Below are 19234 nucleotides of genomic sequence, written 5' to 3'. Positions count from 1 at the left end.
TGCTATCTGCCACAGCCAATTATTTAAAATTTTGGAACTGTTCGCTAAACACCCGGTACGGTTGTTTTCATTTCATTTCCTTTTTTCCACGACACGTTTCCAACAGCCTGAGAGTACGAGTGCGCCAGCTGTGTGAGTTGATCTGAGTGAGCCAGCGGATGAGTGAATCTGCGGATGAGCCGAATCACCGTGTTTTTTCTGTGTTATTTTATCTTTTTTTTTTTCTCCTTGTGAAAGTGTTTCTGCCGTCGCGAGCTGTGATCTCGAACAGTGTTCACCGGCGCCCTGCTCCACCTGAACGAGTGTGCCGCGGACGACGTCCTCAGAATCCACTGCTTCGTCACTGATGCCCGCCGTGGGTCGTACACGCCGCCGGTGTTACCGGCGCCTGGACACTAACAATGTGAACGCGCCCGAAGATTTTGGAACCAGAGACCATTCGATTACAGTGTGCAGCCACGTGCTTCAAACTGTTTTGAGTTTCGCTACATAGTTACTTTAGAGAAACTATTTCCTACCACTGTTAATACATTCCCGGAAGATTGAAAATGGTTTTATACGCGGTTGAAATACATAATAAAGATATATTCGACAAAGCGTTCATGATTGTTTGAACCTATACTGCGTTTCATTGTAGTCTCTATATATACTATAGACACTGCAACGAAAGTAGTGACACACATAAATTCAATACTTTGAGAGCCATAAAAGCGCTAATCGTGTTTATCAAAGAGCCGCAAGGATATTTATGTTATTGTTTTGTGATTGTACGTCATGGCTGGTAAGAAGCATAGGTCCCGCTTCTGAGAATCACAGATGCACAAATTCGTGAGAACTACCTGTGGTTCGGCCCCGTAAATATGATACACTATTGCGCGTGCAATATCGGGGCGAAAAACGAGTGCCAGATCGGAATTCATTCGGCCGCGAGTCGCAAGTGGATACGCGATGAACCGTATGGGGGTCGCGAGCCTTATTATGTCCACGCCTGTGTTATTTTTCATATTAAATTTTGCCAGACTTATGCCTGTTCCAGCCCGACAAGATGAGCATGGATATAAATATTATCTTCCTTCCTCTTTACATACTTACACTGAGTGGCGGTCTCTGGTGTATACATGGAAACAGGTACGTATGTTCGAGCCTATAATTCGAACCTGCCACCAATCATATGCCTTCACGGTGTTCGCGATGCATTGGAGCGACATTCCCCGCGTGGCAATGGAGCATCACAAATACTTAATTCTGTCGCGCATGGCTTCATTCAGCGGCAGCTAAATTTCGCACATTCTTTGCAAAGCTTTGGAGGCATGTGGCTCTCGTGCGTGTGTGCCTCCTTGCTGTTTGGGCTACTGTATAAGTGTATCTAATACTGCTTACCAGTGGCATCTAGCTGTGCTCTCAGAATGAATTGGCTCTCCGCATTATCACTGTTCTTCCAGACAAAGGAACACTAAAAAGACTGAGCGCTCGAGTCAGCCGGAGGGTTCTGCAAGCGCCAACCAGTCAATTTTAATGAAGGCAGGCATTCTAACCGCCGCCTATTATGTTTCGCTTACAGAATGTACCTGTTGCAAGTCGCCAATCAACGAGTCTGTTACTCCTCTCTCTTCCGTAACAAACGTCTCTAACTAACAAGCTCTAGAGACGTCCTCATACATTGTCGCATACGAAGAACATAAGGTCGCGTCACTCATGCTGATCGTCCGAGCTTGCTGCACCTTGTTTGGTATGCTGTCAGCGCAGCGCCCGCCGGCGTTGTCCTCGGGTCGGGCCGTCGTGGCCGGCCGCTTTTTTGTCGAGCGAAAGCTCGCGCTCGTCCCAGCTCTCTCGCCCACTTTCGCAGAGTCCGGACGCCGCAGCGGGTCCCTTTGTGCGCGTGCGTACACACACCATGCACACACGAACGTCGCGGTGTCCATTCGCGGAGCTCTCGTTAATGGTACGCACGGCCGGCGCGCGCTATGCATCGCGGAGCAGCGGGCTTCTGCGCGTCCGCGAGGCTGGGGGGACTTGGCCTCAGCAGAGGCGGCGGCGACACCTTTAGCCCGCGCTGACCTCTCGGCGCGAGCGAGGCGACCCCAATGCGCCCTTGCCCCATTGTTCATCACCAGTGAGACGTCCAGGTTGCCGCTCCCAAGACGTATATCGAGCAGCGAGGTTATATATAAAGCGGACCGCGCTCGGTAGCCTCTTGCACATTCATGAACGGCTACTGATCCGGAGTGTCGCCGCCGCACTCTGTGCCAGTGCACCCCCATCCTCATTCGTGCCCGGAGCCTCTCCGTGCATCGACGAGTCATGTGAATATCGTCCCTGGATGCCGCTGGCCGACGACGAGGAGTCTCGATGGCTTTCTTCTGGCTACCGGTGAGCTTCTGGCCTTCACTCCTGATCGGAAGAGCATCTTTGCTGGCGACTTCATATGCCTGGTTTACGTCATCTGATGTCGTCAGAATACACTCTGCTCTCCGTGCAATGTGGCTGCCCGTTTATGTGTCATCCAAAAGCAATTGGAAGGCACAGATCGGCCAGCACCTCTGTTCGTTTTTTTTTTTTTTTTTTCATTACTCTCGCAAAAGGTCAGGGCCATCCGCTCCTCGCCACTTTTACTTTTCTTGCTGCAACACCTTTCCTCGTTCCACTGCATGTAGTCTTACAAATATTTATTACCACGACAGCTTCTGTGTAGTCAGACAGATATGTTTAGCTGAACTAAACATTGTATAGGCGCGAGCATTGTGTGAAACGAGGGTTTAAGTTGTAGTTAGTGCACAATAATCGTTTGTGGTATGTTATATTTTGTCATGTGCTTTATTTAGCAGTTGTAAGGGTACTTGTGACGTGAAAACGCAATATCACTGAGCTGGCATTGCCAACATGAAAGAAATCGTGACAGAAAACGAGAAGGAGCGCGACATTCATGGTGCGTAATTTAACATACTAACGGAAGCTCAGCAGTTCTGTAATGTTTGATAAAAGTCAGAGATGACAATGGCGTATTCCCTTTCATCTGAAAGCTCTCCTTGTGGTCTACGGCTTTTACTATTGTGCATGGTGTGCTTGATTGTCAGTATACTTAGCATGAGCACTCTAGCTTTGCAGCTTTGCTGTTTGCTGACAAAATGCAAAACCAGAATCAAAGTTCTTTTTTTTTTTTCAAGTCTGACATTTAAGGAAAAAGGAACGAAAGATGCTTGTTTCTTCGGCATATATTTGTCTTCGTCACTACAAGCATTATCCTTATTTATCATTATTGCCATTCACAATGACTGAGAAAACAGCACAATATATATATATACATTATGAGCGTTTGTTAATATGCCGAAAATCTCAATTCTGTTCAGTAATCTTCAAATGATCGACCTTCGAAGACTTCTTTCTACCATCCATACATTTTCATATGCGACACTTCTCCCACATCTACTTTTGAATGCCCACCTCATTTTTTACATACATGCACATGAACTACAGAATGAAGTCAGGGTTATAGCAATGAAATATTTGTTATGTCACGTGGGTGTGACGGTGCGCAGGCGGGAAAGCCCTAGGCAGAAACGAGGAACAACCTGTACACAGTTTATTGGGCGAACTTGTGCTCTCTATACCAAGATACAGCTCGGCGGCGTCAATAACAAGTGCGGTCGGAGGTCGTCGAATTATACAGACAGTTTTAGCTAAGCGCAGCCTACGTCCCGCTCCGCTCATATTTCACGCGCTCAGGCACTGTATAGAACGGCGTTGACTTGGAATTTTCGATAAACGCGTCTCCTAGAGACGCGAGCGACGCGCAGTCAGCTTGGCTGCAAAACGGCAAAGAATCCTAGTGGCCGCACCCTCATGTTCCGCTCAAAGCGTGGCGTTGAATCTTCCGCTGCCGGAATGAGCATGGTGCTCAAATTGTTAGGATCATAGCGTTTCCTACAATAATTACAAGAGGGAACTCTGGCGCTGTGATCATTCATCCACCATGGAAATGATGGGGACGTATTATCGGGCGATCGCTTTCGGCGATATCACTTTCAGTGCGCGCTTATTGGCTCGTCGAGTAAAACCGGGTGAGCTGATTGGCTGGTTGAGCATTGCGTCAAGCGAAGGCGATATTATCGCCGGAAGTGGTCGTCCGAGAATATGTCCTATGGTTCAGGGGCGTAGCCAGAAATTTTTTTCGGGGGGGGGGGGGGGGGTTCATCGGCCCGATGAACCCCCCCCCCCCCCCCCGAAGCGTCTGCTTTCCTCTACGTGACGTGATCGATAATAAATATCGGTAGTTTAAGCACCCTCTATGTATGTATATCAAAGACATGGGACCCCCCCCCCCCTCCCCCCTCGCGTGTGTGTGTGCTAGAGCACTGCACGGGCTCGGGCTTACCCGAAAGCCCGGGCCCGTGGGCCGGGCCGGGCCGGGTAGAACTGTTTTTTCACGGGCTCGGGCTGGGCTCGGGCACGGCGTGTGCTTTTTGACCCAGGCCCGGGCCGGGCTCGGGCTTTCTGGTCGTGTGCATGTAACGTGCAGTGAGTCATTCTCGGGCGACTCAACTCTGAAAAACATTATTTTTCGGTCTCGGGCCGGGTTCGGGCCGGTTTAGAGGCGGGCTCGGGCCGGCCTCGGGCCTAAGGTAAAGGGGTGGCGGGCCGGGCCGGGCGGGTAACGTAGATTATTTCCGGGCCCGGGCCGGGCCCGGGTCTCGCCATAAAAGTTTTGATCGGGCTCGGGCGGGCCACCCAACGTAATAACGGGCCCGGGCCGGGCCCGGGCTGAAAAAATCGGCCCGTGCAGTGCTCTAGTATGTGCTTGTGAAGAAATTAAGTAAAAAGTAATGTAAGCTCAGTAAAATACAGTAAGTACGACAGGTACAGTGGGCGTTTGGAGCAACCGTCTCTCATCGCGCCACTGAATGGACCAGTCTTCGAAAACGCATCATTGAGACGACCCGCCCGATCGGAGAAGACATCATTAATTGTTAATCTCCGTTAAGCGTAGATGGCGTCGTCCTCGTCGGGGCGAAGTGAGTTTCACAAGTCAAGGACGGCTATACACGTGAAAATGCACGTGTGACCATGCAGGCTATATACCTACTCCCATAGCAATAGCTTGTTCGCTGCGTCTTTGCGCTAGAAAACTGAAATACGCGCAAAAACGAGTAATGCTTATTTTACGAAGTTTTCGTCGCCTTGCATTTCCTGCGGCAAGTGCATGGGCCGCTGTGTCTTCCGCTGTGAGCTAGCGTGCAGCCGTCATTTGCATTTACGTCAACAGATTCAGAATTGTACAGAATATTTCACCGCACTGCATAGTTATGGCATGTGTACGCATTTTAAGTAGTGCGTGCGAGTCATTTCTGCTTCACTTAGGCCGGTGCAAACAGGAAGCGGCCTTGTACCTCACAGAATCTCGACTGATTGGTGTACTAGTGATGCAGGAATGAACTCCGGTCTTGTTCAGTGCATAGTGCACATAATCAATTTCTCAGGACGCGTGAACTCCGACGAGAACTGTCAGCGACTGCAACAAGAGTTTACTTACGCTGTACTGCGCACATGTAATCCATGCTTGTCGGCTGTCTGTTTCGTGCATTCTGTTGCGAGTCGGTGGAATTTCACTGCTGGCATCAACCCTTTGGTGTGTACATTGCTGGTTTAGGATTCCACAACACAACAGCAACTATCAGCCTTTCGTAATTGCTGGTTTGAGATTCAGCAACACAACAGTAACTACCAGCCTTCCGTAGGGGCGCAATCGCAAACGAGAGACGTTTTGCGCTGCAGACTATAACAGGCGGCGAGCCCAATTGGTCTCGGACCGATTTTTTCGCCATGGCGAAGTGGAAACGTGGCGGAAAGTCGTTCTGCTCGACCGGAAGCTACACTAGCATGTAAGCTTCCGGTCGTAACATTGAACATGGCACCAAAAGTGGAGGCTGCAATGCTGATCGACGCGATCAAGAACCACCCCTTGCTCTACGACAAGAGAAGTACTAAAACGTACTGTCAGCAATACTCGCGATAGTATTCAACTTCGCGCGACCGGAGGCGCGGCAACGAAGCCAACGGAGTCGCGTGACCCAACTTCTCGCGCTTTTGCAAAGCCAGGCGAACCCACCACCGCCGTTTCCGAGGTTTTCTTGTCTTCCGTTTATTCATTGTCCATTTCTAGAAAACAAGTAGGTAGAAGTATAAAAGCCATTTCTTCTTCCACTTCCATGACACAATAGTTAGACAGATTCCTCGTTGGCGCTCCATAATTCTCCTCGCACGTGCACGGTATGTTGCAGAAGTCGCGGGGTGCTTTTCTCGTCGCGACGATAGATTGGGAGCGTAGGTCTCACGTATAGGACGCGCAGGCTTCGGCGAGCCTCAACACAAAGGGCCAGCCCGGGTTTTAGCTTTGGTGTTCCCGTTGCCACTTTCGTGTCCTGAGGCGCCGAAAATAATACGAAATGATGAAATGTTATTACAACTTGTAAATAAAAGCTATTAAAGAAATATAATCACGCCTAGGCAGCAACCTGTGACACAGCGCTACCGCGCCCGTGTGAGGACAATTGCAGAACGCCAACGAGGAATTTACCGAAGGTCGCAGATGACACGCGAAATTGCGCAAGATGATCACTTTTGATGACGGGTGGGTCAGTGAATGAACATACCGCTCCAAATAATGCGATAATGAGCGCCACCACGCCGACAAACGTACGCAGACTAGATGGATGTGGACGAAAGCGGCAGCGGCGGCCGCGGTGGTAGCAAAACAAATGTGAACTTGGACATGCGCGGAAAAGATTTTCCGGCCGCTTTGGCCTTTCCGGCCGCTTTGGCCTCTCCACCCGCTTGCCGCTTCCCAAGTGTGAACGTAGCCTTATTCTGCCTGTTTTGCCACCTAGGCGGGCGGATTTTTGCAAGATTTTGCCGCTTCCGCCAGCTTCGAGACCAAGTTCCTACGCGAACGCGGCCTAACCGGCACCTGAAGGGAAGCGGCGGAAATGTATACCGGAAATTTCGACCACCTGGGCACTTTAACGTGCACCTAAATCTAAGTAAACGGGCCTCGAGCATTTTCGCCTTCATCTAAAATGCGGCTGCCGCATTTGTTGCTTCATTTGTTGCGCATTTGTTGTTTCAGAATGCGGCCGCCACATTCGCGCCCAAAACCTCACAGAGTGTCAAGGCCTTGACAAACACCGTGACAGTTTTTTTCCATATGCAGACATGATTCCCTGTAAATTACCAACCCAAACGGAAGCGCCCAGGAATGAAAGTGTGAAAGTAGCACCGGTTTCTTGAAAGATGTCAGCGCGAAGCGACGAGAGCAAAGGGTGGGTTAGTAAGGGGGGGGGGGGGGTGCAAAAAATTTCGGGGGGGGGGGGGGTTTGAACCCCCCCAACCCCCCCCCCCCCCCTTTGGCTACGCCACTGCTATGGTTAGGCTACATGAATTTGTCTGATATTCGTGCTTGTGACTTCAGACGCTCTTGTACGTGCCTCTGTTTATTACGCTTTATATGCCTTCATTGGTCTGCATGCTTTTCAATGTAATCTACACTTCTTTTTTTTTAATGCAGGAGGCAAAAGGACTCTGTTAACGAGCATAATCTCTGCTAATTGCAGCGGTTCTGCTTGTCCGTGGGATACTGGCTTCAATATCGAGCTTCTGTGCTAGAGATCCTGTGTTCAAATCCTGACGTTGGACAATTTTAATAATGTCTATTTAATTGTTTATAACGCAGTACTTTGTTGAAAATGATCAGTTTGCAAAGTCACGAAGCCGTTCGAAACCAGAAGCACGAAGTTTAGGCAAATCTATGTACTCCCCGTCACTTCCACGCTGGCTGCAGAATCGCAGTTCCCCCTTATAATTGTATGAAACTCTATGGTTAGGATACAGTGGTCTGAGCGGAGGGACCATAACCGCTCAGCCAAAACTCGGTGCTTGCGTTTGACCGGATTTTAAACATATTTAGCTGAGCGTCGCATATGGTCCGCTCCGCTCACATTTCACGCGCTCAGGTGCCGCAGAGAACTGCGAACGGCTTTACTTCGTTCATTCCCCACTACTGATAATCATTTATCCCAGAAACACGGGCAACGCGCAATCCGCTTGGCTGCAACACGACAAAGAAACCCAGTGGTCGCACTAGCACGTGAGGCTCAGTCGGTTCGGCACCGGAGCGAGGGCTTCGCTGCCGCTCCAACTTAAAAGCTGAAAATTCAAAAGAAGAAATAAATACGCGTGCGCAAATACATGATGCGCACACGAGGTAGCATGATATCGGCACACGCACACAACGGCGCACAAAGTAACATGAGTTGGCTTGATAGACGTATGGCCTACGTTGATGTGATACAAAATGTGCATTTTTAATAATTTAATTAAACTATGGGGCTTTACGTGTCAAAACCACGATCTGATTATGAGGCACGTCGTAGTGGGGGACTCCGGAATAATTTGGACCACTGGGGCTCGAAATAAGGCCACCGTAGCCGGGATTTGATTCCGCGACCTCGTGCTTAGCAGACCAACACCATAGTCACTAAGCAACCACGGCGGGTAATGTGCGTGTTCACAGGACATAATATGCGCTTGCAGATATAACTTATGGGTTGCCTACGCGCTTTACTTCTTACCTATATATGGAATAAAGAATACGACCTCGTCTCTATCTCTCTTTCTCTGATATGCATATAGTATAGCAAGCTATACCCGAGTTACTGGATATTTTGTTCCACCGCTATTTTTTAGAGCAAAGCTCTGAGGCGCCCGTTCCTACTTTGAGCGTCGGTGTTCCTCGGCGTCCCTCGGCGTAACCGCGCGAAATAGCACAGCGAAAGGTGAAAGAGCAAACACTGAGTGCAGCGGGGTATGAAAGACGGCGATAGCGAAGACAGCGCGAGGAGGAAAGCGGAGGACGAGGCTATGGTGAAATCGTGAGGAGGAAAGCATAGCAAGATGGGTTCTGCGGCGACTATCGCTACGAGATGGCCCCAGAGTAGCACGCCGTCATCGGTTCACCGATGGCATGCATCGAGCGCGTCTAACGATACTGTTCTGGCTCCCCTCCTATTCTTACTCTACATAAATGATATTGCGAAAGAAGTCAATGCTAAAATCCGGCTGTTTGCAGATGACTGCGTGCTTTACCAAGAAATTGTGAACGTTGAAGACCAAATTAAACTCAATAACGCATTAGCTCACATTGGGCAATGGTGCAATTAAGGATTGGCAGATGTCTATCAATTCAGAAAAAAAAAACGGTTTCAATGACGGTTACAAAGAAAAAAACGAAAATTGGTTTATCCTTATTCCATTAATAATGCCTTCATCCCAAGTGCTTCCGAGCATCGCTACTTAGGACTCATCATTTCTTTTGGCTTGACGTGGACTGCGCATATCCAGCAGGTAACCAGGAAAGCAATGCAGAAACTCTTCTTTCTCAAGAGAATCTTGCGTGATTCGACATTTGAAACTAAATACCTTGCCTATGTCACACTTATTCGGCCGATCTTAGAATATGCGAATGTAGTCTGGTTTCCGCACACGAAAAATAACATCCACACACTAGAAATGATTCAAAGGAAAGCCGTCCGTTTCTTTTATAACCGCTACAAGCGCACCGACACACCAACTGAGCTATCACAATGCGCTGGCCTTCACACTCTGGCAAGCCGAGCGAAACTACAGCGTTTGAACTTTTTGTATATGCTACTCCACAACTCATTTAAGCTAAACCACTCAGACTTTATAAACCTTAAATCCACTCGCCAGACTCGACAGATGCACCCACATAGACTAGAAGAGTTTTCCTGCAATAATAACGCGTTTTTGTTTTCATACTTCCCACAAGCTGTGCGAGATTGGAATGCACTGAACCCATGTGTCACCGCGCAAACAACGTTTTCCAAATTTGTTGAGCTTGCCGAGAAGGCAGCCCTCTCTTTTACGTATTGATATTATTTGCGTCTCTGTATGTGTTCCCACCTATCCTATTTTCTTAAGCCAGGATTGCAAATTTACATATATGTGCCAAATTGTTCACCCACTCCTGGAATAACCCCCATGGGTTGACAGTATGTTAAAATAAATAAAAATAAATAAATAAATATGGAAACAAAACGCTGCATGAGCGGAGGTCTGTCTGCGGTGGCTGCTGTGAATTGCGCCCACGCGTCACCCACGCGCTGCCTCTCGCGACCTTCCGATTAGCGAGGCTGCAGTCGCGCCACACGATCGCTCCGTTTGCAGCGTGCCGCACCAGACAGATTGTCCGCGCCAGCCAATATATCGCGAAATGAAAATGCGTATAGAACTGCGCTCAAATTTCGCATTAAGAAGTATCGTAATCATCGGTGATTTTTTCTGCCTTTTTTATATTCCTTATAGCCATATTAGAAAGAGGGGGAAAAAAACTGCTGAGCGCCGACCAAAGCGGTGTTGTCGAAGGAGTTGGCGTCCCGGCTTCCACGCGGAACCCTTGTTCACTATGGGGAACACACCGCGTGGAAGCCGCAGCGTCAATCATTTAATAAACAACAATTACAAATATAACTGCCTGCCCGTCCATGCACGTAGACCTTAAAAAAACAGGTGGCTAAAAAAAAAGAGAAACGAAATGATTACTATCGGTTAATTGAACAGACAGTGAAAGCTTATGTACAGTCTAGAGCCGAAGTTTCTTGACCAATGGTGCCGCAAGTTTGCTTTTTTTTTTTTTTTTTCTTCACAGTCTGGGCATGCTGGTTGAAATAAAGTTGTACAGCGTATGCACGCATGGTCGAACAGTGAGATGTCTTGAAGTAATTGCACTCGGCACAAACTTGCTAAAAAAATTTTAATCGTTTTTGTTAATGCCGTGGTCTCCGAATTTTTGTTCACGAGTGCACATGCGTGTGCGCTCTGTATTATCATCGAAGCGTTGTTTTGCAGATATCTCGCAGACTTTCCTTATTCTTCAAAGCAATCGCCGCAGTACCTAACTTGAAGGTGTTATGCACAGCTTTGCCACGTCACTTTTCTTTTCCTAAAGCATGGCTTGAAGCGTTTGAAGCACTCTTCTCCTTTAGGTCCTGTGTCCTGTTCGCAACCTTTCGTCAGTTACATTGCTCTACAGAGATCACTTTTGTTTCGTCACTAAAGACTACAACCTTCAGTTGGGGGGGGGGGGGGGGGGGGGGTATTCTTCTACGTGGAAATAAACGCATTCGCCTACTCTTGCCCCGCTAGAAATAACCGCAAATCGGAAAAAAAAGTGCATCACGGTCACGCATGACCGGCCGAGCATCGCGGGCTTTCCATGATCTGCAATTGTCTCTTCCTTGCGCCATTCAGTGTGCTTGCGATGACGAAAGAAGAGGGAAAGCCTCAGAGGCACAGCTGCGACAAAAAGCGTTGCCGCCAGCAGTGTCCGAAGAACATTTATGACGCCCCACCACACCCCCACGCGGGCTGGTTCGTACTCAGGGCCTAGGTCGAAGTCGTGATCGGAAATAACTTAGCTTTCTTATCTTCATCCTGACAAAACCTACAACTTCAGCCGCATTCTTTTGACCCTGCTTGAAATTTCCCAGCGCTTCTAGTAATACGAGAAACAAAAGGTTACAATAAAACATCATTATCCCACGTAGTACAACAATAAACAGTTTATTAGAGGAGCTATCCGCTACCAGCGATTTCTTAGCTTCTTGAGTACACATTTCTTAGTTTCACTACATTGCAATATCGTCCTTGACCCTAATCCTTGTTTTTCATGTAATTACTTGTATATCAAGTTCAGTGAAGTTTCAAGACGTATTCTGTAACCAACAATCCAGTTGCGTTGCGATATTGAGTCTTCCAACTCGCAAATCTCGTCAAAGAAAGCGATATAAGGCAACGTCATCACCACCACCACCACCACCTAAGGCATGTTACCGGAGCATTTCATAAAATAGGAATTCGTATTCGTGCCACGGCAGCCGCTCTTGTTGCTACCAGCACAGTATATAGATGCGATACTCCAGAAACCGAAGTAAACGAAAACCCTTGTCAGGAGGTGATCGTTTGTAGGGCTGTAATGGTCTCCTGGCTGCCGCTAATAGCAAGAGCAAGCAGTGACAACACAGCATTGAGGAACAAGCAGCTAAGCTGCAGTTTAACAGTAATGTTCCCGAAAAAAAACATTTATTTTTTGTTGACCGAGGCACTCCACACCAGTGAAAAAGACGCACAGAAAAAAACCCGACCTCCATATATTTAACCGCACTACTTTATCCCGGATTTTAATGTGCGAGTTCTATGCATTCATATAATCACTAACTCACGCATATGAACTCCTTATGACGTGAACTTCAAAGACCCCAGGCGAAGCAATTGCAGACACATATCGCAAGGCTAAACTCGCCTGTGGAACCACCACCGCACCACCACTACTCATAAATTTAATTCGTCCTACTTAAAATTTTTGGGCCCATTTTGGTGTGAAAACGATAAGATCTTGTTTGCTTATACGCGCGAGAGCTCCGTAACACTCCCAACTGCGCAGACTGCACACCATTTAACGCCCTGTATATCTGTTTTGTTCTTTTTGCTCCTGTGCGATTGATGCGGGGATCACCAAGCGGCCCGGTCTCGGCGTAACGTCTATGTAGTTCAGGTCGCACGTGCTGCCATAAAAAAGCGCTGACGCGACACTAGAACATGTTCGGTGTTTATTCTTTCCCGGTGGTGCATGAGAATATCTACATAAAAAATTAATGTGCATGTCTGAGTGCATGACTACAGGTGGCGAGGTAGTTTGTGACAAAATCCCCAGCGTATGCACCAATCTTACGTTCACATTTCACGGCAAGAAAAGCGTTGTCTTCGCTTCTTAACTTCAATTGTTGCGCTTACCAAAGCTAAAACTACAGACAGCACATAAAAATCGAATAAGCTTGCGGACTGATTGCATGATGAAGTGCTTTTTTTAGGCCACTCTATAAATTATGTCGTTAGCTGAGTGTTTTCTCTTTGTCACATGTCAGAGCAGAGCCAGCGCCTCTAAATGAGGCGCCAATGTCTGAATACAAACATTTATTATTATTATTATTATTATTATTATTATTATTATTATTATTATTATTATTATTATTATTATCATTATCATTATTATTATTATTATTATTATTATTATTATTATTATTATTATTATTATTATTATTATTATTATTATTATTATTATTATTATTATTATTATTATTATTATTATTATTATTATTATTATTAAAGAAATCGGTAGGTACAACTCGATAACTCGCTCGGGTAACAGTACCATGGATCTGCCGATATGTGTGTCTAAAGCTGTGCCTTGTCGATCATCGCTACGGGACAGACGCGAGATGAAGACGACACAACGCGGCCCAACACCACACAACACGCGCTTTTGTCTCGTGCCCCTGTCCCCTAGCGTTGGTATCGCACCATGGAAAACCAACATACCCAGCGCGATGTGTTAACAACAGTCTTCTCAACTGCGTTGCACTTGTGACTGCATGTTTGCCTGTCAAGCGACAGCTCCCTTTGCCATCGTCGTAAAGTTAGCGTTCCTGAGGCTAGCCGAATTATATGTACTGTGGTTTATATGTTCCCGGAAAAAAAAAAGAAGTTGGCGCTTGCTATGTACACTTCATTCATAAAATGTTAAAAATATTGCAGTGTCCTTTGAACGTCTTCGTAAAGTGTTTTTTTTTTTTCATGCAAAAAAAAAAAAAAAAAGAGGAAGAAAAGTATTTGTCTTTCATGTTGCTGTGTTAGACCATGTGAGTATAGCACGAATACTGCAGTACCTTTGAAATTAAGCATTGGGGAAACAAGCTGCCAGAATCTGATTTGTCCAGCCTTAACTGTTACGTTACCATACAGGTAAAACAACTACTCCATTGACAACTCCGTCGTCCCGATTGGCGGCGTATGTTATTGCGTGCCGCATCACCTGCCTTACCAGCTGTAAACGTGGCAGACCGTCCACCACTGAATAAGCCGTATCGACACAAATGAAAAACCAGTAATTTATAGTTTTGGTAATCATAATACAGTTTGCACAAGGACCTGTGTCACTCCCATCTGGTTTTACATGCAATATATAACGACTTCTTAAGCTTCTCCTCACCAAATAAAAACTTCCGCATTTAAAGGACGCTTAAGAGAAACACTAAACCCGATTATAATGACAAGGTAGTCTGTCAAAACTTTTTTTTTGCATTTCTTCGACTAAAAATGCTAATTATATTAGTTCATAAAAATAAGCTAAATATTTCACTTCTAGAATTTAGCCCTCAAAACGCAGTGCCGAAGAAGCTTATTGAGTGCAGTCTTATACACGTTACAGAAAGAAAGTAACCGATTACAATTACGATTAATTTATTCAAAATGTAATTGATTATAGTTACCAATAACTTCCCCACGAAAGTAACTGAGGAATTAATCAAAAGTAATCGATTACTTTCATGTTACTTTCTTCCGAACATTTACTAACAATGAGGAGATACAGTGAACACAACGAGCTCGCCTGGCACATTCAGTGCGTCCTCGGCAGCCCTTTATACATTGGTTATCTTCACAAAAAATCGCTTCTAAAAATGTCATCGGTCATCTTCGCTCTTTTTTTGTCGTGAAAACATCTGCAGCGACACCGAAAACTCGCTCAATATGCGCGCTCGGGTGGAGGGCGGTGCTGTAACGTACGAACATCTTGCGCACAAGATTGTCGCTACTAAGCATCTGATTCCTCTGTGACTCGCAGCGCGTCATTGACTTGAAGTTGACCCTCCCGGTCAGGCCAATGGGAAGCTGTAAATATGAACCAGCATTAACGGATATCAACCGGATATCTTGGCATTAACGTCCTAAGTGGTCTTAGTTATGCAGACATAACCAGCACCGGTTATCCGCGAGGCACGATCTCGGGCGTTCTACTGTAGTTTGTTCCCAATATTGCGTCTCCTGCCGCAGCTTCTCTCACCAATAAATTAACTAATTACATGAATTAGTTACTAAATAAAGTAACTGATTTACAGTGAGTGTTACCGAGTATAGAATGTAATCGTTAAATTAAAAAATTACCGAAAGATATAACAGGTTACAAGTAATTAATTGTACAAGTCTGTTTGAGCGACACCACAATTGCACTACATTACGAAGTTATCGTACTTGAAAAGCTATCGAAAGTTTACTCCATCTTTAGGAACTTTTGAATATGTGCGCTCTAATCCTTCCTTTTTGATAAGTACTTCGCTATATCCAATTGGACGCCGTCAGAATAGACGTGATTTCATGTGGCACTGGTGTGGGATTTTCAATGTGGCATCGCCCTCCTTCTTTTGTTATTGCTTCCTTTCTGACTTGCCAAGCTCCTTCTGGCAGTAACACTGTCCTACTCGCCGTCCCATGAATGTAAAAGATCAATCTAGGCTGACTTATTGTTTGTCTGTAGTGGACCTATATACGAGTCACTGTGACACTTGCCTTTTCCTTTCGCAGGTTGGGTTCGTGTGCATGGCGTTGGTTCAGCACGCACATGGTGGCCAGCAACGTCAGCCATCGCCATTCGAGATGTCGAGCGGCGTCAACAAGAACCAGCTGGACCTGGCCAAGGAGCTGCTACGCCTTTTCAACCTTCACCACGTGCTTGCGTCCATGAACGTTTCTCACAGTGTGCGAGTAGGCTCGGGTAACGAAGGCTCCTCTTTCGTGCCCTCGAACCCATATTGGATTCTTATGAACCATACGCAGCGACGGCAGCCAGTCCGGCCAAGTTTCGTGCCTACGGCGGTAAACAAAACTAGTGCATTTAGGCCAACAGGACACTTTGTTAAGGTCATCTCTACTACCGGCAAGAGAAACTACACTCAAAGCAAAACACCCAGACCTTCTCCTGCAGTCACAGCACTGGTACCTGAAAAATCTCCGTCGTCTGGCTACAACCTCAATTTAACAGCTTCAAAGGCTCTTCAAACGAAAAATCAGAGTTTCGTTGCACCGTTGCCTATGGAGAAATTCACATTCGAAGATGCTCCTAAAAGCAGGCCTCTCTTGCGCACACTTCAAAAGGAATCACTGACTAAGAAGATCGAGCGGGCCAAGACGTCGTCTTTTTCAGCTGGGAGTATGCACAGTGGCCCAAAAACTAAAATAAGAAGCACCGAGATCGATGGCGAAGCCGCCTCTTCAGATTTCAAGCTGCAGCCCGCCATGAGAATCATAACGTCTCCGAGTAGCAGCGTCAAGCACGAAATACCGGTAGCCTTTAACCACGCTTTTATTGTTCTGGGCCAGCCTGTGGAAAGAAAGAAGGCGCTGGCATCCGATTACGAAGTGTCGGTCCTCGGAGCCGTTCTGGGAGACCTCATTGACCAGTCTGAACCAGCTCACAAGCGTAACAGGACACGACAGTACAAACATGTGTTCAATATTGGAGACAAGCCAGTGATTCAGATCACTGAGGTATCAAACACACATTCAGAGCAAATACCGAAAACGAGCAGCTCTGCTGTTGGCGAAGATGTCACTAGTAGGTCAGCTGTTTACAAGCACTGGTCGAGCCCTCGGACACCCGTCTATAAAAAAGGTTCCGTGACTGATGTGCGCGCTGTGGCCCACTCATCACCTCGCAAGAACGAAGAACATCAATTTGAGCAGCCCTCAAATAAGCTCATCTCACCGAGAATTGGGGAAATTACTCTTGGCGCTAGTGCCTCTGAGCTACAGACAACGTACAAAGCACCTCGTCCATTTCCGTCAACTCCCCTTTCCTACCATTCTTCAAGGCACGGAAGTTTTGCCGCACGAATGTTCAACGCGAGGAATGAACAGGGCGCCTCATCGTCGGGGGTTCAGTGGATTCCGCTCAAGAAAAAACTTGTGAAACGAGATGTGCCTTCCAAAACTGAGACCAAAGCCGATGCTAAAGCACAAAACGCAAGTGCGCCCCTGAGTGCTCTTCTCGATGACACTAATACGATAAAGCCTGGCAAAAAATGGCGCGGAATTCTCAAGCCAAGGTTTTACGAGACGGTGAACCTCACCGTGCCACAATTGCTACCAGGAGTCATTTTCACACCCGATATACGCGGCACCCCGATTTCTTCCATATCGCCTTTCGACGAGGCTCCCATCGGGAGCGTCCACCGAGTTGTGACGATTTACGGGAAGAAGACCAACCAGAAGCCGTTGTCCCCTGTCACAGTCGTCGTAGCTGAAGGCTCGCAGCCATCCTCAACTGTAATGCAGCAGACATCGATAGTGAAGCGGCGACACGACGAACCAGATCCGCCGAAACCCAAGTACCTCCACGGCCTGTCGGACAAGTATGGCGAGCGGCCACCTCCTCCAGGTCGCAAGGACGACTACCTTCTCCACAAGGGGCCCAAGGGCTTCCGAGGAGATGGCGAAGGCAGGAGGCCGCCTCTTGGCGGCGGTCGCCACCCACCTTCCTTGGAGCCCAAGTTCGATCCTGAGTTCGAAAGGTCACGTTTCTTGAAGCCACCGCCCTTGTTCCCGGAAAGGGACCGACCGCCACACCACGGACGCCATCCGGACGATCACCCTCGTCACCGAGATGGTCCACCGTACGGAGGGTATGGAAACAGGCATCCAGACAGGGGGCACTACGGAAATGGCGAGCATCCTGATCGTCCCGTAAAAAGACTGCCACCGTATCACGACGTGCCGGACAGGAGCGAGGGCCTGCCGCCTAAGGAGGACGGCGAATTCGAAGAGGACCTCGACCCGTCGCGTTTCGATGACTACGAGGCCTGGAGGCACCTAACGAGGCCACCGCTGCCAGCCGGCGGCTTCACACCACCCTTTATGCCTGGCTACGGTGCCTATCCTCCGTTTCGTGGCTCTCCTTTCCAAGGCGGTGGCCCGCCTTTCCAGGGCGGTGGCCCGCCATTCCAGGGTGGTGGCCCGCCATTCCAGGGTGGTGGCCCCCCTTTCCTGGGCGGTCCAGGTATCGGCACCATTCTGCCCGGAAAGAAGATGGAAAAGTTCAAGTATCTTCTCAAGGGCGGTTTTCGAGGTGCGGGGGGCCTTCGACCTTCATTTTTCGGGACACCGCAAGGCTGGTACTGCCCGTGCAATTACTACCCTCCAGCGGGACGTTTCGTCACTGCAGGCTATCCTGGCTTCTGGGGACCAATGCGTGGAGATTAAGTCAATTTTGTCCCCAACATATCCTGTCCTTCAATATCCACTTGTCTGTCCCGCAGGAATTTTGTCTGTCATCAGTGCATACGCAGGCGAGCACAGTAAAAAAGTGAAAGTGTCTACTGGTGTTCAAGACAACGGAGGGCATTTTTCCTCATCACAGCCATCTGCAGCAATAAAGCGCAGTCATTTCCACCCTTTCATGCATTCCACAACGCGCTGACATATCGTCCACGTGGGGTTTCTGAAATTAATGCCAGAAATCATGCTTATTCACATCAGACATTCCGCCTTGTGGGCAAAGTGAACACGCAGCTGTTTGTGCCCTGCGTTTGTGGAAACTCGTGTGAATAAAGGTCACAAGATAACTAGTTGTCCTTGAACTTCCTGATACAGTGACTTATGGGCTCAAAAGTACTGACTTTTCCTTACAATTTCAAACGCACATTCGGTGCTTAGACTTATGTTTAATTTCATTTAGAAGTTACGCAGCGTGAACCCAAGCGAAAAACAACGATAACAGTAGCAGTATAGTAGCAATAATAATAATAATAATAATAATAATAATAATAATAATAATAATAATAATAATAATAATAATAATAATAATAATGAAAAGAACGCGCCAGTAAATGCGGGAACAGCAGAACAGAACAGGATTTTTAGGTGTGAATTGTTAAGTACGTAAACATGTATTGATCAAATGGCATTTGGCGATTTGATAACTATTCTCCTACCGCCCCTTCCCCCATTCTACACTTATCCCAAAAAGAGAAAAAAATGGAAAAATTATGCAAATCCCACGAACTGTGGGAATCAACGTACGCGAAGCTTTCATGGGCCAGCAAGGCAAAATGGTGCATTACGACAACACGCGTGCTGCAGATTTCAGTGACGAATGCATCCCTCAGTTGCGACAGGGGACGTTGCAGAGAAAGCGGAAATTTTATTCAGCATTAAGGCGAGATGCGGGTCGAAAAATCGCATTTATCTTTTCAAAAAATGGTTCTTTCAGATTTTGGTCGGAAAATTACGCTTCAGCATTCTATCTTCATGCGTAAAAAATCAAGGCGTTTCTCCA

General features: G+C 47.2%; 1 protein-coding gene across 1 annotated transcript; it reads left to right on the top strand.

Annotated features, from left to right (window-relative positions):
* Positions 1–2012: 2012 nt before the first annotated feature.
* On the top strand, positions 2013–18517 carry LOC125947306 (uncharacterized). The gene is made up of 2 exons (XM_049671743.1): positions 2013–2370; positions 15487–18517. Exons 1-2 carry the CDS (start codon positions 2350–2352, stop codon positions 18157–18159), a joined length of 2694 nt encoding a protein of 897 aa, XP_049527700.1. The 5' UTR covers positions 2013–2349; the 3' UTR covers positions 18160–18517.
* The last annotated feature ends 717 nt before the right edge of the window (positions 18518–19234 follow it).

Source organism: Dermacentor silvarum, chromosome 1 (assembly GCF_013339745.2).
Source record: "Dermacentor silvarum isolate Dsil-2018 chromosome 1, BIME_Dsil_1.4, whole genome shotgun sequence".
Classification (NCBI taxonomy): domain Eukaryota; kingdom Metazoa; phylum Arthropoda; class Arachnida; order Ixodida; family Ixodidae; genus Dermacentor; species Dermacentor silvarum.
Note: the sequence above shows the minus strand (reverse complement) of the source record. Positions and strands in the feature narration are given on the sequence as shown.